This window comes from Branchiostoma lanceolatum, chromosome 1 (genome assembly GCF_035083965.1).
Source record: "Branchiostoma lanceolatum isolate klBraLanc5 chromosome 1, klBraLanc5.hap2, whole genome shotgun sequence".
Taxonomy (NCBI): domain Eukaryota; kingdom Metazoa; phylum Chordata; class Leptocardii; order Amphioxiformes; family Branchiostomatidae; genus Branchiostoma; species Branchiostoma lanceolatum.
The window spans coordinates 3713321-3737221 of NC_089722.1; the positions used below are offsets into that span (position 1 = coordinate 3713321).

At 45.5% G+C, this 23901-nt stretch overlaps 1 protein-coding gene and 1 long non-coding RNA gene across 3 annotated transcripts; both read left to right on the forward strand.

The window, feature by feature from the left end:
* Nucleotides 1-1163: 1163 nt before the first annotated feature.
* LOC136430173 (uncharacterized) lies at nt 1164-3589 on the forward strand. Of its 2 annotated transcripts, none has more exons than XR_010754856.1 (2): nt 1164-1454; nt 1728-3589. It is a non-coding gene; the product is annotated as an uncharacterized lncRNA (long non-coding RNA). The 2 variants fall into 2 exon arrangements; XR_010754855.1 differs by having other exon boundaries at nt 1732-3589.
* A 14159-nt stretch (nt 3590-17748) lies between these two features.
* LOC136440501 (tol-Pal system protein TolA-like) lies at nt 17749-19679 on the forward strand. Its single transcript, XM_066436925.1, has 2 exons — nt 17749-17850; nt 19284-19679. Exons 1-2 carry the CDS (start codon nt 17749-17751, stop codon nt 19677-19679), a joined length of 498 nt encoding a protein of 165 aa, XP_066293022.1.
* Nucleotides 19680-23901: the final 4222 nt, after the last annotated feature.

The following is a 23901-nucleotide window of genomic DNA, read 5'->3' on the forward strand; positions in this document are numbered from 1 at the left end:
TCTTTTTATATCTATATCTATCTATCTATATTTATATATTGTGGAACTTTTCATGTAATTACCTGAGCTAGCTAGTCTCTATACCTTAGGTTGCCATTCAAATCCAAACGATTTTAAATTGACGTATCCCTCCATGGACTTCACGGGGTGTGTTGTGCTCTTGGTGTCAAACTAAGTTATTTCGTTTAGCTTTGATAGTTTCTTCTTAACATGTTTTTTTCGTAAGTGTTGTTTCCTTCTGACAATGATGACATTTTGATTTGCATTCCATATACTGCAACAATACCATCTAAATGCTGTAGGCTCCAGGGGATGGTGAGTATGATGCTATCAAATGCTTTAAAGGCAATCATAGATCTGATCTTACTTCTTATCTGAAAATACAGCAAAGAAGTTTTCGAGAGCTTCATTGTTTAAAACTATTTGTTGGGTAAATGATGTGTACATATTTTTGTGATGATTACAATATATTGGGTAGTTCGGCGTAATATAACCAGCTGCTGCGCCGCGTGCCTGCGAAGCTGGTGTGTTACGCCGAATGGCGGTTACACCGGCTATATAGATACAGATATTAAGTTGTTGACTGATCAGGTTTAGGCATCTTCGTTTTGCAGTCTATGAACTTTAATTTTTCTCCCCTTTGTAGAACTAGAAATGTTTACATATTAGGTGTTGATTCATAAGGTGAAAATTAAAGCTCCAAAATTCATATCTGATTCCTCCCTGGGATGAACACCACGAAATATCCATACACTATCTTAAGAAGTTGATCACGTCTTAGAATGTGCATATTAAGCAGATTTGAGGTTGGGCTTTCTTGGTATCTTTTCCTAAAATCAAACGTCATAATACAAGTTCTATAATTTGTCTATTGAGGAGGAGGGAGTGGAGGAGGAGGGAGTGGAGGAGGAGGAAGTGGAGGAGGAGGTAAAGAAGAAAGTAAAGATTCGGGCTGTAGAATCGTGAGTAACAAATGCTCTAATAGCATGAAAACCATAAGTAGAGACAATCTACACATAGTCATGCGCAATTGTGCTACCAGTGGTTACACTGAAAGCTTTACATACCTTCAAAACTCTGTCACTGTAAAACGTGTTTCTGATTTCAGAAATGTCAATGATCAGATTTGCAATATCGCGCTTGAACACCTAATGACACATCCTCCCCGTATTCCCACTGACGTCACAATACATGAAATCTCGCGAGATCACTATTCTCGCGAGAGAACATGAAAGTGACGTCATCACCATCTATCAGCCTCTTTGCGGCGAACCGTCTCCGGGGAAGGACGTCGATTTGTGGGCTGCTGTGTGGCAAGGCGATTTTCCACGTGCGTGCCAGTTCCAGCCTCGGGCGTTTCGTTTTAGCCATGACCACTCCGGCTTGTAGTGTGAGGAGTCTCCAGGATGGAGACTCGGGGGACAAGAGTTCCCAGATATGCAAGAAGCTAAAAGGTTCGTATGTCGTCCCGTTCAGCCATTTTGTTTTTGGAAGAAATGTGACGCTCATGACTGGGGCCACGGATTATTTGTATGTATCCAGGCCTCCTGGGGTTAAATTGGGTGCTTCAGGAGGGACGTAAATTTAGAGGTAAAGTCGTCGGGTGTATGTAATGGCTAATTGTAGGGGTTTTTGTGTTGGTGTAGCTGGTCGCCGAATGTATTTCCTTGTGCGGAATTTATCGGTGTGAGTTCCATGTCATGCAGGTGTGTTTGTTTCTCTGGAAGCTAGGTGTCTCGGGAGGTATGTCCAGCTGCACAACGCAGGCTCAGGCTTCAACGGCGGTATCCGCTCAGTTTTTCCGGCGGCAGATTGGCGCAGACGACGGGTACGGCGGGGTCTGGTGCGGGCTCGAGTTCTTCGGAGACGGATGCGGCGGCAGGCGTTCCCCCCTCCGCTGCTGCCATGGTTCACCGGCAGGTTGAGTATCATTGCGGGGTTAGTTGCCAGAGCCCCTTGTAATGTCTTGGTAGTTAGTTGGTTGCCAGGTGGGTTCGGTTGCGCAGTTTTAAATTTGTTTGTTTTGCAGGTGGGATGCTCGGTCGTTGTGGTGGTTGTTCGTTTGGGTGTTTGTTTGTTTTCGTTTTTCTTGCAAGCGAGTAATGAAAGACCAGGCCGAGCCTTAATTTTTTGTTTGTTTGTATGTGATCCATCCGCGTGTAGTTACCGTCGTAATGTTTTCCCTGGGCGGGGAGAGATGTACAGCCTTTATTCTATTTCAAAGGGCGTCAATATTCTTGTGTTTTGTAGTAGCCGAAGTACAGGGGCGACGCCATCTGGAAGTTGAATTGGCCTGGACGAGGACGACCTACACACGGACTAATCTGCTAGCTTCAGGAGAGGTACGCCAGTCAGGGGCTGAAAGATGTGGGAACGGAACGCTGGTTCAGTCAGTAGCTTAGGACTAGAGAGGTAAGTATGCCAGCCTGGGGCTGTGGTCTGGGTCAAGACGACCAGGGGCCGCTCCTGTTGGTTAGCCTGGGGCTGCCGAGAACAGGAAGGTACGGTAGCCAGGCGCTGGGCGGCCTGAGGCGTGGACGGCCAGGGGCCGGTCCAGCAGAGTAGCCGGGGGCGATAGAAGGGTAAGTAGGTTAGCCCGGGGCTGCAGTTTGGGTCTAATGGCCAGGGGCCGCTCCTGTTGGTTAGCCTGGGGCTGCCGAGAACAGGAAGGTACGGTAGCCAGGCGCTGGGCGGCCTGAGGCGTGGACGGCCAGGGGCCGGTCCAGCAGAGTAGCCGGGGGCTACAGAAGGGTAAGTAGGCTAGCCCGGGGCGGCAGTTTGGGTCGAACGGCCAGGGGCCGCTCCTGCTTGATAGCCTGGGACTGCGGGGAGACAGAAAGTGGGCCAGTCCAGAGCTGGGCGGATGGATGCGAGGATGACCAAGTGCTGGGCTAGTAGAGTACCGGTGGGAAATGTGAAGTTGGCCAGCCTAGGGCTGTTGGGTCAGTGGCAAGGATGACCATGGACCAGTCCTCTTTGATAGCCTGGGGCGGCGAAAAGTAAGTATACCAGCCAGGGGAATGTATTGTACGTTCCAGGGTAAGATCCGGAAATGATGAGCAGTGAAGATCGAAAGGCTGATTTGCAGTGTTCCCTTGCAAGACTTGTCAAGAGGCTTACGCTGCTGGCCAGAGTTTTTGGTCAGTCCTTACCAACCTCCGCCGCCACCAACGGGGATGGGAGGCGACGTGCCGAGGCCGGTAGGGCGGCGGCGTCGGAGGAACCATGCCAGAAGGGGATCGAGGACATGTTTCTCTGTAATGAATTTGGACACTTGGTTAAAGCTGCCCTAACGCCCAGAGAGGAAATAACTAGGGTTGGTGATTGGGTTGGAAGAGAAGCGCAACGTACTGCGGGGTGATTGAGTAACTCACAGAGAGAGAAAGCAAGTACTGTATTGTTGTGATTGAAGAACACTAGAAAAGAGAATTGTTAATACTGTAGGGATTAACACGTGGAGAGAGTAAAGTGAAGTTTCTGTATGGTGACCGAATAACATTTTAAGAGAATAGGTAAGTGCTGGATTGTGAGTGGAATTGGATCGGACCGAACTGTGACTTTTGAGTATTATTAAATGTTGGTTTGCACATTCGTCTATCTCCTTTTTTTCTGTTGCTCATGGATTGAGGGAGCGACGCACGCTTAGGGTATGAGAAATGATGGGGGACAATGAATTCAAGTGTCCTCAGCCCTTTGATTAGGTAAATTAGTGATGACGTCGTGACGGGGTGCAGAATGGTAATCGGTTGAGGCAGTTGTTTATGAAGTAGAGGTAACTGGGGTGAAGTATTTGAGTATCGATGCGGTTGATTTAATAGCGCCAAGAAAAATTTTAGTCGCTAAATTAGTCGGTTTGTTTCCGGCCCATTTTCTTCCTCTCGCGGACCGTGCGTAGGCCCAACTAAGGGTACCTCGCCATCAAATCTGATGGTCCGGGAAGCGAGCGGGAGCACCCCCCCCTCCATTTCGTATGGGAGCGTTCCTACCGTGTTTCGTTGTCAACTTTCAGAAGTTAGGCGCAACTATACTAAGACATTCGTAGTTAGCATGCCGGCTAGGGAGCGGTAATTTTTCAGTTTGAACGCTAGGACCGCCCAAAAGAAGACTATCTATGTATGGGGTAGTCTGGAGGGGGATTGCTCCCGCCCCGTACAGCCCGGTGCCAGCAGTGGAAGAGGTGACCTCGGCCAGATTCTGGACAGCTTTACAGCACCTGAGTTTCCCAGACTCTTAGATTAGAGCGGGGAAAATTCACCAACACCGTGACTTGGAGAGGGTTAGTGTGAAAAATAGAGATAAGTCAAGGACAAGTGTTAGGTTGGGATCAGAAGGGTTGATATGTATGATTTCCCAGCTGTGTTTTGAAGGGTTGATATGATAAAGGAGTGTTACCGCTATACCGATATTTTTTCCTAGTTATGGCTGCAGTGTTGCAGCACATTGCCGCCACCCTTGAGTCCAGAATCGAGTGCGGAGCAGTAGATGTGTGGGGTAAAAGTTGGGAAGTTGACCCTTATTTTTGTATGCCTGTAGAGGTAGAGCCTGCATGTGCCATGACGAACGTTTTTCTTAAATCTGTGGATAAGCTATAAAGGACTCCCTGTGAAATTGAACGGCGTGGTCAACGTTACGTAGAAAAGTTTTTAAGGAGGTTTTCAGCCAGGATGTGGCGGCAAATCGGATTACACATTTCTATGCAGGAGAGTCGCCTTCCTTTTTTAAGCTTAGAATGGGACGACTATGGCTAGGGGCATGTTTGTAGATCTTCCCCTCTTAGGTCAAAGCCGTCGACGGTAATTTATGACACAGCTTTGGCGTTCCCAGTATATGGACAAAACACTTGCGGGTCCCCTGCTAAAGGGCAAGTGAGTGACGAAGCCATATCAGGTAATCCCGGGAAACAGAGGAGTGCGAATTCCGTTAGCGCAGGCTGGAGTCTTTGTCATGGGGAAATGGCTAGCTGTAGGTTCTTTCCGAGCGTTACAGAAATCTACAACTGTGCGATGAGCGAATATTTGGGAATGTCGGTATGGGCGATCGACCTGCTTGGTTTGCAGCTTACCACGGGAGGCGATAAAGTTTGAGATTATTGGGAATACATTCTAAGCTCTGGCGACGATGACCTTCGCACGTTGCAACGGTTGGTGGGAACCGTGTCCTTTTTTTTCGTAGGTATATTGATTCCCATGGAGCTCTTACCCACGCGTGAAATAAAGAGAAATTTGCAGGGGCTACAGTCAAGGGTCGCCCGGTGCAGATTTCCCAGACTTAGAAAAAGACGACGACACGTATAAGTTTCCCCTAGGTTTGAACGGACGCACTACACGACAGGTTTCACGGTCGCTGCAATCTCGAGTGGGGCAGGGATCCGGTGTCTTCCAGAAAATCCCGTGCAACAACACGCCTAGTCACTTAAAGGAGGAAAGGCGGTTGTGTTGACGTTAATTCGTTTCAGCCAAGCTGCAGAATTGTCGAATAAGATTATTCGGATAACCAGGCGGTGGTTATATCCTAGTAAAGTCAAGGGAGCGAGATTGGATGTCGGACATATCTTGGGATAGTCGCCCCTTAGCGGTGAGGGTCAACGCATCCATTATCTTTGCCTATGTTAAATCCAATCTTTTCAAAAGCCTAGTATTTTTCTGGGGCCTAGGGATTTTCGGGTTAAAGGAAAGAAAGGATTAGAGGGAGGACAGGAATACGCAGTGTTGGGGGGCAACCGTGAGGTTTAGAGAGTGTAAGCACGCGTCATAGGACCCGATTTTGAGTTCTTTTTTTGGTTTGTCGTGCGTAACGCTTAGGACTTCGGACCCACATTTTCTCCACCCGCCGCTGGCCCGGTCGAAGGTACCCGGGGGGGTTGCTGCGGGATACTTACGAGTTGGATGGTCAGGTGGAAACTATCGCCCTATGAAAAGTAAAGCAACACACATTTCTGAGCTTCTATTGATTCTGTGATTTTTCTTCACCGTTGCCTATTTCTAAGCCGGCTATCACAGAGCAACTCCGATGCCAGGCTTATAAATTGTGGTAGGTAAGACCAGGTTCACTTGGGCACTCTGCTCAAAGACTGACCAATTGATCGGTTAGCGGTGTGTTGGGCTAAATCAAGAAGCTCGTTGAAGAAAGGGGAAAATCGCATGAGCGGGAAGTCTGGAAGGAACCCCCCAAAGCGGACGTCACTACCAAAAGGTGGTAGGGGTTAACCACACAAGGGCCGCCATCTCCCTACTAGACAGGCTGATGTAGAAATTTGAGGGTCCATCCCGGCAGCAAAGTTTCTCGGTGTCCGACGGTCTCTAAATTTCCAAGGAATGCGAAGTCATCTGATCGCTGTTTTATTATGCGAAGAGTCTCCAGCCTCACATCCTTTTTTTTGCTACAAAGATTCAATTTCACCTACTGGAAAGGACCCATTATTGACGGGCGAGGAAAGGTTTTCCCCAGCCGACAAGCACGGCTGCTAATTAATGCCGGCAAAGTTCATTGATTTTGTCTTGAGTTGGTTCTGGAAACGACTGTTTACAGAGCACGCATAAAGTCAGTTCACAGCATACAGGTGTTCAAAGGCCTGCAGACACGTAGTACAGTGTCGTGAGAAATTTAGTTGACAAGGAGTATGGTATGATCGGGAAAGCAACGACTACACGGTGCCGCGACGGTAGTATACAACGGGCCCGGAATTTGTTTTTCGACCTGATACGAAGGTTTCCATACACACACTGTGATTCTCAAGCGTCAACTATTAGATCCGCTATTCGTATGTCGGAAATCCAGTTTTGTTTCAGTCGTTAGTCCCTTCGTATGTTCTCGTACCTACACGAGAAACGCTAAACCAATCTTACTGTTACCCGATCAGTGGGTGCTTTAGCAGTCCCAATCCAACATCCGACCTCGAGGCAAAACACCATGTTTATGAGACAAAACGTTTTGAAGGGAAATTGGGAATGACGTAGAGAACGTCTGCCATTTCTACGTCGAAGAGTTCCATAGGGCGCCACTATCAAGTGGACCCCAAAATGGTCGACAGTGCTCGTGTTAATTAGGGGGAGGGTCACGTGACTGAATACGCCCTATAGATAACAAGATCCACTCCCCGGGGCAGGGATCAGGTTTACCTAAAAGTTGTCGTTCTCCTCGGGGAATAGGGGACAAGAGTTATCCCATTTATTGACCCACCAAATACTGCGTTGCCCATTAGCAGCGGGTTGATAGTAGACCCTCGGAAAAATGGGAGGCGTTCAGGGGTTTTTGCGATGGCTGGTTGCGCGAATAGGCTCGTGGGCCCAGTGGAGGCAATGGAATGGTACAAAGAAGAGACAGACGTAATGGTGGGCCGGTTAACGGGCGGCCTCCGGTTTGTAACAGTCTAGGGAATCGGGCGTGAGAACAGGCCTTCACAAAAAGGCAGCTGGAGCAAGGCAAGTTCTATCCCAAAGGCTGGGAGACACCAGCCATGGCGGTCTGCTTCAAAATATCGCGTGACTTCTAGATTATCCCACACGTTTGGATTATTCTAGTTGTAGGAAAGCCCTCATTGGACACTCAGCTCGCCACTTTGTTAAAAGGAATGATTCCCTGCTAGATCTTCGAGCAGGTTTTCATCACGTGTGCTCGGATGGGAGTTGGTTTTAAGGGTCGGAGAGGGGGTAGGGGTGTAGTAAACGGTGTGGAGAAAGAAGAGATAGGATCGGAGACACGATTGCAGATGTTAAAGAATTCATGTGTAGCGCGGGAAGAGTATGAAAGAATTTTGGTAATAGTCAGGATAGTAGGACGTCCAGGTTAAAGAGAGAAAAGAAATCTCTCTACAGTCTTCGGTCTCAGTAGGTGAGGTTTGGGGTTAAGGGGATATGAAAGGGGAAAGTCTCGGCAGTTAAGGGTTGGAGAAGTTGAGGTTTGGGAGAAGGGGGAATTTGTGGAAGTGAAAGGGAAGGAGGTAATTAAGGATTGGGGAGAGGTTGAGAAATAAGAGAGGATGGGTACATCCTAGTATTTCCACAGGCCAAAATTGAGAAAGAGGACCGAGGTCTTCGCACCCATTCCTTAGTCTTTATCGAGGTTCATCAGGGTAAATCTATACATATTCCCACTGACGTCACAATACATGAAATCTCGCGAGATCACTATTCTCGCGAGAGAACATGAAAGTGACGTCATCACCATCTATCAGCCTCTTTGCGGCGAACCGGCGGAGGATAGGGAAAGGAGAGTTTAGGGCTAGGTAGTGTCACATTGGGGTAAGGAAAGGGAAGGAGTAAGGCAAGGTCTGTGTCGGTTTTTTCCCCACCCACCCGCCCACCCTTCCAGTTATGTACCTCTGTAGGCCTTTTTACCTGTTTGGACCTCGGTCTTCGCACCCATTCCTTAGTCTTTATCGAGGTTCATCAGGGTAAATCTATACATCGTGGCTTTTGTCTAAACATGTAATCAATTAATTATGACTGCTGATGAAGTCACAGTAAACGCGCAGTTCGGAAACACGCTTTGTGGTCCGCGAGGAATCATACCTTTGAGAAGCAAACTAAATCTTGTAATTCCTAGATGTTGGATGTCTACTATTACGGCTTATTAAGAGCATGTCAGTGACAGTCATAGTTGGAATTCTTTGCGCTAAAAACTTCGAGTCTGAAGAATTTGATGGTACGTGGCTTACTTAACTTTCCTATGTGATTCAGAACATGAACATGGTTTCAATCAATACTGGGAACTTACGTTCTTATCAAAAAAAACATTCCCACAAGAAAAATATGTTACTTTCACCTTTTACAATATCCCAGAAGATGAAAAAAATATTGAAACCCCTATCATTTACTGCTGATACTGATTATGTCTACTGTTAACCCTTAACTGGAATAAGATAGATGATAATAATTATAGTGCACAACACATACGTTGCCAACATGTGGTTGTAGTCATGTGACGAATAATGATTGCTTTCTATGCCTCTTTTTCCTTACAATACCAGCAACGTCAATGTAGCAGTACGGTCAAGTGACGAAGAAGATGGAGGTGGTCGATACATACATGTGAGTAAATGATAATTGACATATTTTGCTTGAAAGACATGTCCTTCAAAAGTGCGCTCTACGGCTAACAGTAAAATATAGAATGCAAACACTTATAATAAGTTTTTTAAAGCATTGTCATAGATACGTTGAAGTATACTTCACTAACGCTAAGAAAGGTAACACAAGTACAGTTTCTCTCTCGTTGACGAATCCGTTACTCAGAAAAAGTTTAGTGTTAGCCCAATTAAAGTGCGTGCAGACTTTATATTATTTTTTAAATATCCTCAAATGGTAGGTCCAGATGGATACACAACATTGGATTTCATGATTATAAAGGGTAAGAAACAAGCTTCGAAATGTATATCCTACAATTGATAATCTAATGGTGTTGGGCTTATCAACAATGTATATTTCAATTTCTAAGCGCATTTTATTTCTATAGGTCATCCAAGAAGAATTCAATTCAACTGCTGTTCGGATGATCAACATTTCATACTGATCCCTAGTTCAAGCTAACACATGCAGCTTTTGTCGTATCAATTTGTCATATGCATCATAGCTATGTCCACTTGACAAGCAATTACAACAGTTACTGCACCTGGAAATGCATATGTTAGCAAAGAGTCAATGGATAATACATGAGTTACTACGAGCAATTCAGCAAAAGATAGAAATATTGTATAAAGTGAAAGTAAAGGAAAGTGATCACGAACCAGTTTAGCTCAAATGAACTCAATGAACAGATGAGCTAATCTTCCACTGGTCGTGACAGAGAAGACAGACGCTATGTACAGTATTTACAGGTTCATTGTGCCAGGGAAATTCCCCTAGCTCTTTTCGACAAGCACAATGAACAGTGGACCACGGCTTAACGTCCTGTCCTAAGGACTGCGACCCTTTCCGGTAGCGTGCATGTCGGATGAGCGACACAGCCGGGATCGAACCCAGGGCTTCTAGTTCCAGAGGCAAGATCGCTAACCACTGGACTACGCACGCTACTAAAGCATGGCTTGTATGATGTATCAACAAACAAAAAGGGGACACAGCAGCAAACAACAAGCACGTGTTCTGGTTCCGCAGATTCATTTTTCCTGAATAACAAAATGCATTGGCACCTTGGCCTTGAATTTGCACTAGGCAGCAGTTGCGTTATATAGCAACAGGATTCTGATAACCCCCCGAGTACCTTCCAAATGAATTTCCAATTCATGAAACCCATATTCAAGATTTGTAAACTCAGATAGATTGGGTTATGTTTGGTAATCTAGTGCTGATCTTGAAAATGATGTTTGTAGTGAGTAATATATGAATACTTGTTTAGCCTCAGCAACTAACATTTTATCTTGCATGGAGCCAAAAGTTGTCCTGGATTTTTGGCAGGTATCCAACACGAAACAATTTTGAAGGGTTGTATCATTAAATTAGGCAAACCACATGGGTCTGTGTGGGGGAACTACTCAATCACTGGATTATAACTAGTTTGTTTAATCTGAGATGTATTCAAAACATTTCATTAGCGCCTGCTTCTGCTGTTGAGCTCCGCTTTAAATTCAAAGGATACTAGGCAGGATTGTAGTGCTTTAGCTGTTGCCGACAATATATACAGATGTCTACCAACATGTAACTACTCTTCTGATGACATGACCACAAATTTTGCTGGATAAGATTGGTTTCTGATCACGAGGATCTGGAAAAAAAAAGCTACTGGGAAGTGGTACATCTCGACTCCTGGTCCTGCTTCTTCCTCATATGTTACAGATCATACCTGTAGCACATACATGTAGCACATAGAACGTATGGACTCTTAGACATATGTATTCTGGCCTATACTCATATGTCTGTCACAAGCAATACCCTTATAAAGATATTAATAAAACAAACAAAAACAATGAATCTATAAACAACTCATTTTCCTTATGTTCAAACAAAAGATGTACATTCTGGATGAGTCCATTCCTGAAATAATCGAATGATCTTGTCCATTTTACATGGGGTGACTCTGTGGCTTCTGTGATTGTACAAAAATACATTTTTGTAGTAGGGATATTTTTTCTAATCCTCCATTATGCCTGTGAGAGTATATTCTTGCAAACGCTCCATTTCGAATTGGGATCACTCCGCAATTATTGTCATCGTGGGAGGTTATTTTGAAACGTTACATTTTTGCACGGAATTCATTGTGGAGCAGTCAACTTTTGCACGGGGATGGGGATGAGTGAGGTATGCTGTATTTGATTGCAAATCAGGCCTTTCCTAGTTACTCGACACACACACACAGACACGCCAAAAACAATATCTCCATTTTTCATGGAGATAACAACAATCCTGAATATGATTACGGAAATAATACCTGGAGCGGAAACAAGGTTACCGCCGAATTGCTGGTCACTACCAATTGTCCATCCGGTCCTATTGCTATAAAATAAGGTTTTGGAATATTAGTTAACGTTCGGACGAATTCTCCTTTACTGGTGAACATGTCTACCCTATCATCCCCAGAGTTAACTAAGAGGATGCGTCCCAATCTGTCTGTACAAATTCCTTCGAGCAACAACACGTTGCTCTTACGTCCTCTATTTGCTTTGAATTTGAAAAGCGGATGGCCATCGTTATCATACACCTTTACAGATCTCCGTTCTGGAACAAGAATATTTCCTGTGTCGCCTATTGTGAATTTAGATGCTTTTACAACACCCAATTTGAAACGCTTATATACCGAACCATTAGGCAAAATTATTAATATATCACCTAGTACCGAACATACAACGATGTTGTTGTTTCTTGGGTCCACGGCTATGGCTGCCTGAAAGAACTTTGTGTTAACATTTGCCATTGGCAAGCCTTCTATACTGTACTTTGCTATCTGTACTTTATATGAACTTCTTGTCAACCCAACTACCCATAGGAAATCTTTTCCGTCAATGACAAGATCATGACCGACCATTACGTCAGTGCTACCAGGTACTGTAGTTTTAAAGATGCGAAGTAAAACTCCGTCCATGCTGAAGACTTGGACGCGTCCCTTTGTTGAGGAGCAATGGTCGCAGTGCTGGTGGTTGATAGCAAATATCTCATGGTCAGCAGACACGGCCACTTTCATAGGGTTAAATCCCTCAGTTCGAATGATGATCTTCTCCGACTTGACGTTTCCAAAGCTTTCTCCTATCAGGAAGTAGGTTAGAGACGGTTAAGCCACACCAAATTATTTTCTTGGTTAACGGAATGAATAAAAAAAGTCAAAAATGCTAGATTGGAAAAAAAAAGCATGAAAACAGAATCTCTGAGGAATGTTTTTACTTTTGTGCACGCAGTTTCAGGGTGTGAACAGGGTCAGGTGCAAGTTTTCACCCCAGCATTCTACAAACAAAGCTCAGCGTCACTCACGAAAGGTAATGGATGTTACGTGGAACGTCTGGCCGTTCCCAAAATTTATCCAGTTGCCTTGCGCATTTCAAATTTATCACACCTCCAGACAATTACTAGACGCACAATAACAAGTAAAATGCAGAACATCAAGTTGACACTGTCAGGATCTTCTATTGCTACCTACCTGTGCGACAAGACGGTGTCGTTGTAACAACACTATTGGTGTTCACTTTCGGTTGCGGTTCAGTTGTGTGATGGAGCGTCGTCGTTTGAGGAGAGGACGTCTTTGGCAGTGTTCTTGGCATTGTCGAAAAATCTGTGGTTGATAGAAATGTAGGTTCAACACTTGATGTACAGTACAAGACACCTAATTTGACTTGCTTCCCGTTTTTAATTGGGGTATAACATAATCAAAGAAGGAAGACTAGACAAGACAAACAAGTACTTATTCAACTATTTTCTTATTTTTTTCTTTATTTTTTTCCACCTTTCAATGTAACTCAGAAAAAAGGAAGGACGGTAGAAAAAGGATGTGCCAAGCTACCCACGACAGGTTATACGTCCAGGAGTTGCCAACAACCCACTCCTGCCAACTTGACACATCAAAATAAAATAAGGACATAAAAGAAATACAGTTTAAAACAATAGACTAACGCGACCAGAGGGAGGTCGGGGATTAGAACCGCAAGCGTAGCTTTCCCCCGACGACCTTCGCCCAGTGTACTGAAGAACACCATTGAGACAAAAAGGCTGCCTCGCCAAGACTTCCTAGTAGACTCTAAGGATCTTAGATTTCCCCGTGCCTGTGTGGGTAGATGATGCCGTTGTAACAACGCCATTCGTGTTCACTTTCGGTTGCGGTCCAGTTGTGTGATGGGGCATTGTCGTTTGACGGTAGGACGTCTTTGGCAGTTCTATTGACAAATTTGGGGTTGGTTGAAATATAGTGTCAACCTTGGTGTAAAACCTCTTAACAATATGAGCAAGTAATAGCAATTGTTAATTAATTAAAGCTCCCAACTTGTGCGATCATATCTAATCACATTGAACAACATGTGATAACTGGTAAAACGATCTTATCAATAAAGCTTGAAATATAATATAATACAGAAATTTTCTACCATTTTATCACTTAAACTTGTATAACTGAAAATTTGCATACATTTCTATATCCATACTTTACAGTTAACAGACTTATCTTTACGTTAATGACAGTAAAAACCGTAACAATAAAAAAATTGGGAAGCAAACTATTATGGATGCAGGGATTTCATGTCAATCTCTTTGCGAGAATAACACAAAAATACTGTAACAATAAAAAGAAACATGCAAAGCAATTTTTTTTTGGATGCAGGGATTTTATGTCGATCTGTTTGCCTGGACAAAAAGCTAGCCTTGGGAAAAGTTTATTGGCCCATCCTGGTGTAGAATCTGTTGCCCTTTTGGTTGTGCATTGTTGTCAGAGAGGTGGAGAATACAACATCTTTCCCCAACCGTAATGATATTAAGTGAATCTACCTTTTGAGCTGTAGAATGCTGCTGACACTGTGGCACATCGAAAGTTGTTTGGAGACTCTACCTGTAAAAGAAAGATACTTCTTGCTTTAAGATGGGTAATTTCCATTGGTGTGTGTGGGGGGGGGGGGGGGGGGCATAGTATATGATAAGGATTAACCTAACTCAAAAGCTATATATTTTTCATTGGAAAGGTAAAAATTTAACCTTTTCCCACCAACTTTATATCAAAAGGCTTTCAAGCTAAGAGGAAATTGAACAAAACAATTTCTTATTAAGCAAGAAGGAACTGTTAAAGAAGGCACCCATGTTGCATGTTATTTAGGCCCCCATTCCACTAGATGGCGATCGCACTGCGCTCTCACTGCGACCTAAATTGGTATTGTCTAGTCCTTGATTTGATAAATAGAAAACCATGTCAAATGTAACAGGACGGCTGAAAAGACAGCAAAACACACAAAATGTAGAAAGACTCGGTTTTAGCTATGAAATTCATTGAGCGCTCAGTCTTTTAGCTATGAAATGCATAGAGCACTCTCTCGCAGAGAGCGCGAGGTGAGACCGCCGTCCTAGTGGAATGGGGGTATTAGAAAATAATGAATTTCTTATGCATTCATTCATTTCAAGAGGCAGCAACGTGAACAGAAGGAAATCCAAATTTAGCTCTTCAGCTCACCATGAATGTAGGCACAGGATCCGCCAATTTCGTCGACCCTGTGTTGCAGTAGGCAGGGTTACCAGGGAGAGGGACTGATGTCGGCTGTTCATAGAATAGCATGTAGTCAATGAAAAACAATACAACATAGACGCCATATCTGTACCTTGGGAAGATCCTCTTTGATTCTAGGGTAGACGATTCTGCTCCATAAATCTGCTCAACCACACAACGAAACAAGAACAAAGCAAGACCACGTGGGACACCCTGCGGCTACCGAGCTATTTGTGGGTACGTCCGGGCCCGCGGTGATTTTAACTCGGATTTAAATTCAACCCGGCACTCGGTAACAAATATACGCCGTGAGCTAATCGTGTGAGCACAGGGAGGTACCTCCACCTCCCGTACCCGGCCGGGACTGCACTCCATGCGGACACTAGTGCAAATATGACCGTAGTATTAATTAGGCCACACCAATTTAGTTTCTTGGTTAACGGATTTTTTTTCAAAACTGTTAAATTCCAAAATCAACATGAAAACAGAGTCTCAGAAGAAAGTCTGTACTTTGGTGCACACAGTTTCAGGGTGTGAACAGGGTCAGGTGCAAGTTTTTTTACCCCAGCTTTTTTTGTGTGCTAAAATTGAAAAAAAAATTGTTAACCAAGAAATGAATTTGGTGTGACCTTAGACAGCACCGCAATTCAGATGTTTTACTATCTATTTTTTTTAAATTCAATGAAAAAAGGAAGTACATCTATTTATTGAAGGGAAAAACAAGCTTTAGACTTGCCTTTTGAGCATCTTGATTGTTAGCGAGAAGGTACAATCCGACAAATGTGCAGCAGAAGGTAAATATCACCAGAAATGCAACTACCCCTGCAGCGACTCTCAATCGTCTGGATGTGCAGCCTTGGATAATAAAAGCACAACAAACACAGTATTTAAGGCAACACGTCGAGAAACGTAATATATTGGTAATGAATTCATTTCAAAATCGTCAGAATCAACCCTGGATCATAGCACATCCGATATATCTGGTGAAATCGGAAATCCGGACTATATAAATATCAATGGGAAATAGATTCGTTTTATTAACCACTTGAGAGCTATCCAAGCATTGTAACATGTATCAAATGCTTTGTACAAAAAGAATGTTAACAATATGTACTAAAGTGAATAAATAGATAGATCCATAGATTAAGTTACAGTGACTGCAGAGTAATAGCAGCAATGTAATTAAGGTATTGCATGTTGTATACTTGTATCGCAATTTCTGCTAACATTTACGCAACAATGATTCTAAAGAAAACCAGAGCACAAAAGCCTGTTTCATTCAAACCAGGTATGCTCAGTGACCTACAGTGGCCCCTTCTCTCTGAAAGGAGGAGGAACGCCCGCCTCACCTTTTTCTATAATCTAGTCAACAAATACATCAATATTAACACAGATAGTCTACTGAAACCAGCCCAGGGGAGCACCCGGGGGAGCCACACGCTCAAATTTCAACCACTTAACGCCCGGAAAAACATTCATTCTTCCCCCGCACCATCCCCGAGTAGAACGCCCTGCCTGGCGCGGTTGTTACGGCTCCCACCGTTGAGTCATACCGCGCCAGGCTGGAGGCCTGCCCGCCTTAGCGTGGGACCTCCTCCCCCCTACTTTACCCCTCGCGTGGTTATCTGGGGGTCAAACAAGTTGAAGATTCATATTCTCACACAATTATTTCATAGTATTGATGTTTATCTTAAACAAGGTTTCTTGGAAGCAGTACAACCCTGTATGATTTAAATGCTCAGGATTCAAATGTAAATGCTCGATTACATTATAATCAGCTATAAAAGCTAGGCCAGAAACTAATCTGAAACGACTATAAAAAAAGTAAAACACTTGTATACAACATGTGCATACTTATGACAGAAAATTAATTATGTAAATGAATTAAAAGCGAGATGGCATATTCTTAAATGTGGTCAAAAAGGCATCTTACCCCAACCTGCGTTTTGGTGATTGTTCGGCACGTACATCGGGTTCGGGTTCAGGGCGTTTCGGATGGAACTCGGGTCAAGTGCGATCTGTAGGTCCGTCGGATTTGGTCGCAGTTCAGTTGCATTATCACTGTTCGAAGTATTGTCTGGCTTGAGAGATGTTTCAGCCTCTCCTGCACCTGTTCTAAAGTACACCAGGTCATTTTGTAACATGTATGCAACAGCGTATGGTTGGATGCGACCATCTTCATTGGTAGTGGTGTCTGTTTCAGTGTTCTCAGTTGAGTTGGTGCAGGATTCTGTGACAGCGTTTGGTTTGTGCAGAAAATTAAGGTTTGATATAACAGGCGAGACAACAGGTGCTTCCACATCGGCGTTACATGCATCTAAATCCGATGTTTGTATGCCGGTAGCTACAGCGTTACTTGTTGTTAGTGAATCATTGCAATCTTCAAAATTTTCTTGACGTTCTCCGTCACCGCAAGCTGGCCTGTGTACCGGTTCAGGCTGAATGTCTGACTTGTATATCTTATTTGGGTCGCGGACTTTTTTCGGGTATTTACGTTTAGTGTACTGGGCGTTTTCGGCGTGCATGGACTTCCGGTCAATGGCATAAGAACAGTTCGAATTCACGTTCACAGAATACATAGAATAAGAGTCAAGGGTGTCCTGCCTGAACTCTGAATGAAGATCTGATGTACTTGGAGTATGTCTAATGTCACTGTCACCCAAAACAAAGGCTGGATCGTCACCACCATGTCTGTCTAATACGTCACTTCCTGTGATCTCCATTTCCGGGCCTGTCTTGGAAACAGCCATGTCATCACTGGAAATTTCCGCATGGTGATTTTGCTGATCATCGACATCACCTAAGGGTCTTTGTCCGTACCCAAAAGCAGCGTTTACCATAGTATCGCCATGTTCCATGTCGTTGTATCGATAAACGACACAGGAGTCGTCATCACTGTCGACTTGCCGGATGACAGTTCTCATGGTCCTGGAGGCATCCGGAGTCGGTTGAGTAACGGTCAGCTCCAGTCGGTCATTCATGGTGAGCTCTGGTACAGTTTTGGAATGAAGTCCGTCAGCCATGGCGTCAACAGCTGGTTATGATGCCGTTATTCTATCTTTCGTGGGTAATGTTATATAGGGTTTTGAATTTTTCACGTCAGACAATCTGTCGTGTTTTGTTTGAGTCACCTGATGTTGGTAAGCAATGCGCTACACAAGCGACTGGGTTTACTTAGCCTCCAGCCTCGAGATGAAAATGGGACAAGGTGAAGGTAAAGTGCGCTCAAAAGGAGACTACATTCGCATGGTATAAACCTGGATTGATGTGGATTAGCCTTTAGAGTGAATTTCCATAGTTCCAACACATAGTTCTCGGGGGCATATGGCGTGTATTTGTATTTACGCCAGACAATTTGTCCTGTTTTCTTTGTGCCAGCTTATGTTGGTAAGCCATGCCTAGTTTGACGCTCGACCTAGTTTGCTTAAAAAGAGACTACCTTTAGAATAAGTCTTCATGGTTTGCACTGATTACATTTGGGTATCATTACGTGGAGGATAATGTTTGTCCGTGTTGCAATATTGTCACCTTTACATAAGAATTGGGGTCGACAGAACACCTTCACCTACACCTTGAGGGTCAGGGACCTAACGTTAAAAGGTCATATTAGTCTAGGCGATTAGTGCAAAATATAGCTAGAATTGTTCAAATTGTGGAGAAAGCATGAAACTTGTTCTGGTAAACCCTGAGTATGTACTTAATATTTTAAAGGGTGGAGCCAATTCGAAAAGCACGTTTCACAGCAACGGTTGCTAGGAAACAAATTTTCCCTAAAACATAGCTACATTTTTCGCTTCTGTGCCATAGTATTTTACAGCAGTTTCATGCTTTTACCATAGTTTGAACAATTTTCGCACCAATCGCCTAGACTGTAAGAATGTATTTCTTCAGCCTGTAAACCACTAGCCAGGTAAGCGAACCATCGGGATCTCCCAGGATCTTTACTGTGCTGGGCGTGATGCCAGCTCAACCAGGCACAGTAGTACCCACAGGGGTTGCTTTTATGGGCTTATAAAAAGACAGGCTGGTTTCTATACCGTGCAGCAAGGATCATCACCGGCAGAACACTACGGGACCGTGTACCTACCGAAACACTGTTAGTGGAGGCGTGTATGGAGCCACTGATTAAGCGAATGGAAAGAAACATGCTAGTAACTGTTTTCAAGGCAGTGCACAACCAAGTGCCCCCTTATCTGTCAAGCATGTTTCGGTGGATGTCTCCGTCTGTGTTGAAAGCACGAACGCCCACTGCAGCGAGTCAGCTCGCAAAATGGGACCCTCACCTGCTGCATTTACCACAGGCAAATCTACAGTCATTCAAGAGCGGTCTAAAGCACATGGGTCCTGAACTTTGGTATTAACTCCCCACAGAACAAAGAAAACTCACTGCCGTATCGACCTTTAGAAATGGACTATAAGAATGGAATTAGGACTGATACCGAGTTTTTAAAATTGTATATTATTGTGATCATTATGTATTATGATCGATCTGACGGCACAGTTTGAATGATCGCTAACGGCACAGTTTGAATTATCGCTAACGTCTGACACTCACGGTCTGGACGGGTTTTCCGGCGATATTTGTTCTTTGTCGGACTTTTTGTTCGAAATGGCTGGTTCGGACGAACCAATGGATACCAGTGGTGATGAGGATCACACAGCTGATGATGTGACGCCTACAGGTGGAGGGAGAGGCGGTGGTGGCCGAGGCTGTAGCGAAGGGGCGAGCACCAGCGGCGGCGACGGCGGTAACGGCGGCGGCGGAGGCCATGGCCCAGACCGCAACAACGGAGGCGGCGGTGGCGGCCGAGGCTGTAGCGAAAAGGCGAGCACCAGCGGAGGCTCGTGCGGCAGAGACGGAGGCGGCGACAGAGACGGAGGCGGCGACAGAGACGGAGGCGGCGACAGAGACGGAGGCGGCGACAGAGACGGAGGCGGCGACAGAGACGGAGGCGGCGGCAGAGGCCACGGCGGCGCAGGCGGCGGCGGTAACGGCGGCGGCCATGGCCCAGACCGCAACAACGGCAGGGCCCGTCGTGCACGTGACAATGGACCCAACCCGACGGAGCGTTACTTAGCACAGGCCAGATACCATAATCGGGAGTTGACCGACGCCACCTGGCTTGCCTTATCGAATATATGCGGAGATGGAGCGCCTCAATTACCACGCCAACAATCTCACTGCCGCAATGGATGAGGTGAGGAGGCTAGCTGGCAGGGGACGTGGAGGAGGCTAGCTGGCAGGGGACGTGGAGGAGGCTAGCTGGCAGGGGACGTGGAGGAGGCTAGCTGGCAGGGGACGTGGAGGAGGCTAGCTGACAGGGGACGTGGAGGAAGCTAGCTGGCAGGGGACGTGGAGGAGGCTAGCTGGCAGGGGACGTGGAGGAGGCTAGCTGGCAGAGGACGTGGAGGAGGCTAGCTGGCAGGGGACGTGGAGGAGGCCATCATGGCAGAGGCGGTGATGACGATGACGGCGGAGACAAAGGTGATGGCGGTGGAAAGGTAAAAAAACATTTCTTTTTTATCTTTGAAATTGAACCCAATGATTACTGAGCGGTAAAAGAAGTTCAACCTCAACATACAAGGAATGTTAGGAGCCACGTAGCGCCGCCTCTGCAACTGGCAGACCTCCCACCACCGATAGAGGGGTACAGCCTCGACTAGGCAGTGAATGCCGGCGGTAAGTTGTTGCTTCTGAAAGTAGTAGTAAGACTTTTTGTTCGAAATGGCTGGTTCGGACGAACCATTGGATACCAGTGGTGATGAGTATCACACAGCTGATGACGCGGCGCCTACAGGTGGAGGGAGAGGCGGAGGCGGCTGCCGAGGCTGTAGCGAAGGGGCGAGCACCAGCGGAGGCTCGTGCGGCAGAGATTGAGGCGGCGGCAGAGGCCACGGCGGCGCAGGTGGCGGCGACGGCGGTGGCGGTAACGGCGGCGGAGGCCATGGCCCAGACCGCAACAACGGCAGGGCCCGTCGTGCACGTGACAATGGACCAAACCCGACGGAGCGTTACTTAGCACAGGCCAGATACCATAAGCGGGAGTTGACCGACGCCATAAATGAGATGGAGAGGGCGGTGCAGCCACCTGGCTTGCCTTGTCGAATATATGCGGAGATAGAGCGCCTCAATTACCACGCCAACAATCTCACTGCCGCAATGGAGGAGGTGAGGAGGCTAGCTGGCAGGGGACGTGGAGGAGGCCAGCTGGCAGGGGACGTGGAGGAGGCTAGCTGGCAGGGGACGTGGAGGAGGCCAGCTGGCAGGGGACGTGGAGGAGGCTAGCTGGCAGGAGACGTGGAGGAGGCTAGCTGGCAAGGGACGTGGAGGAGGCTAGCTGGCAGGGGACGTGGAGGAGGCTAGCTGGCAGGGGACGTGGAGGAGGCTAGCTGGCAGGAGACGTGGAGGAGGCTAGCTGGCAAGGGACGTGGAGGAGGCTAGCTGGCAGGGGACGTGGAGGAGGCTAGCTGGCAGGGGACGTGGAGGAGGCTAGCTGGCAGGGGACGTGGAGGAGGCTAGCTGGCAGGGGACGTGGAGGAGGCTAGCTGGCAGGGGACGTGGAGGAGGCTATCTGGCAGGGGACGTGGAGGAGGCTAGCTGGCAGGGGACGTGGAGGAGGCCATCATGGCAGAGGCGGTGATGACGATGACGGCGGAGACAAAGGTGATGGCGGTGGAAAGGTAAAAAAACATCTCTTTTTATCTTTGAAATTGAACCCACTGTTACACAAGGACGGCGAGGATGAGTGAGTGAGTGAGTGAATGACTAATGTCTGAAGGAATTATTTGAATTGCAGGGACGTGCACGTGAGGATGATGATGGTGATTCTGCAAAGGTAAAAAACATTTCTTTTTTATCTTTGAAATTGAACCAACTGTTACACAACCACCTGGTGTAGGTAACCACCTCCAGACACCACAGTTAACCACATCAGAACAGCCCCATCCATTACATTACTGTCACTTTCAACCCAACCCAGTCCAGAGCAACCAACTCATGAGTCCTCAGTAACCATTTCGCTACGTCCTTTGGGTGGCTGCCGAATCCAGGAAATGACCTGCAGATTTTGACCCCCTAGTGGCCTTTTTTAACTGCAGGAGCTGATTTTGTCGCAAACTTTTGAAAGAGATTAACTCAAGAATGGACTGACGGATGGTCATAATTTTTGCTATGTAGATAGCGTAAGTGATGATTTACATAATCATATGTCGATTATGAGAATAAGAACATCTAATTTGCATGATTAATGAGGAACGTTTATGAATCAGTTGCATTCCATTATAGGACACTCAAACACATGACAACTGAGAAAGAGATGAATATGGATAGATATCAATTATGAAAATCTATACCTAATTTGCATAATTAATGACAAAATACTATAAATCCATAGTGGTAAATGATGGGGATTTCGTTCTTTCAACATTTGGAAGTTAAGCCCATCGGAATCTTACTCTGCTGAAAGTGGGATATCCAGAAATAAGAAGGGAATGATCTGATGATGAAGAAGGGAATCTTCATCATTTGTGACAATGTGTTCGAAGATGTTATGCCGATTCATGACATGAGGAACTCGGCCTACACAGCTCTGATCACATATATACACAGTGCACCCTCGTTTTTCTCATCAATACCTACTACCGGTAGTACTAGTTTTCAGATGGGCGTTGACTAAAACATATTGACCACAATTCGAAGTTTGGTGGATATTGCAAAAAGATGTCATATTACATAATCATGCCCCGAAATTTGAGGCGTAAACCATTAAGTTATTTCCGGGTGAGGCCCTCTAAGGACTTATTGATCACCCCCCGTAATGTTACATCAAGTCTATAATTCAGTTTCCTGCTGTCAGTATGTAAGAGTGTTATCAAGAAACCATTTCATGATGATGCTGATGATTCAAAGATGATTGTAAAATCTTTATTGTACCATTAACAGTTGCCAATTATTCTTTGTGGTTGATTTTGTAAACAAATATTTTCAGCCTTCCCGTTATCAAGTCTACATGGAGATGGAGCGGCTCCATTACGTAAGTAAATAATGTTTTCACATGTCGTGTAAAGGTTAAGCTGTTTTAAACCAGTACGGTTACCGTAGTAATCTTACTACTTTTCATTACTTGATAATGATGAACACCGTTAAGTCTTGATTCTGATTGAATTGTTTTTGACACTGTTGAAAGTTATCTGACAGTAATCAGTAGATGTGTAAAATCTTTTAAAATCTAGTATGCAGCATCGTGGCATGGTGTGGTGCATTATTGGTAGGGTGTTTCACTCACAACTGAGAGGTCTCTGGTTCGAACCCACTGATATGCCCCCGATGTTGTGCTCTTGGGAAAGGCACTTACGACGATTTTCCTCACTTCACTTAGGTCTAAATGAGTACCTAGCTTTGGTTAGAGCCGTCCCTCGGATAGGACGTTAAGTTGAGTAATTAGTACGTTAAAGAACCCACTGCGCTCATCGAAAAGAGTTGGGGTCCTTCCCGGTGTGAGTGGATCATATAGAATCTGTCTGGGTATGCAGCTTGTACTGTTCAGTACAAATCTGATGTGTTACACGGTTATCTTACACCTTGAGGTGGTTTAACAGGAATGCAATACAAACAAAGCACAGACTGGTTTGGAAACCTAGCTAGAAACTTAGAAAGAATTATGGTCCAAAATCCGGTTGCAATTTTATGCAATGTTGTTGTGTTTTTTCCCTCAGCATGCCCACAACCTCACGGCTGCAATGGAGAACGTGCAGAGGGTAGCTGAGAGGGTGAGTAGACTTATTATCTCCATGAAAAATTGGGGGGGGGGGAGATTTTTCTTAGGGCGGACTGATTTGTATCACCAGCGATGCTGGAATCCTAGAAAAACTGTCAACCTTGTCATTGAATAAAAAGAATACCCTGTGGTTTACATGTTCTTTCCAAGTCCGCATTATACTGGTCAAGGCCAGGGAGACGAGGGCGTTACACCTCAGGGCTCGAAATAGTGGATGCATGTGCACCTGTGGGCAAGTTACTATGTGCCTGAAAATTGCATGAGGACAGTGAGGGAGGGGGGCATCTACGATGGGTAGAGGGTAGATCGATTGCAAAATAATATGGAAACAAACTTAGCTACGTCTTATCTAGTCTATACAACAAGGGCCTGGACGGGTGGAAATGACGACCATATCATATTTGCTCATCGGCAATGGATGCAAAATTGATATGCCATCGCCTGTAGCTAGGTCGACGAAGCTATCATTGCCTTGTGTCATGGCTTGGATTGCCCAAGTTTGTCTTTCCGATGGGGAAACCGC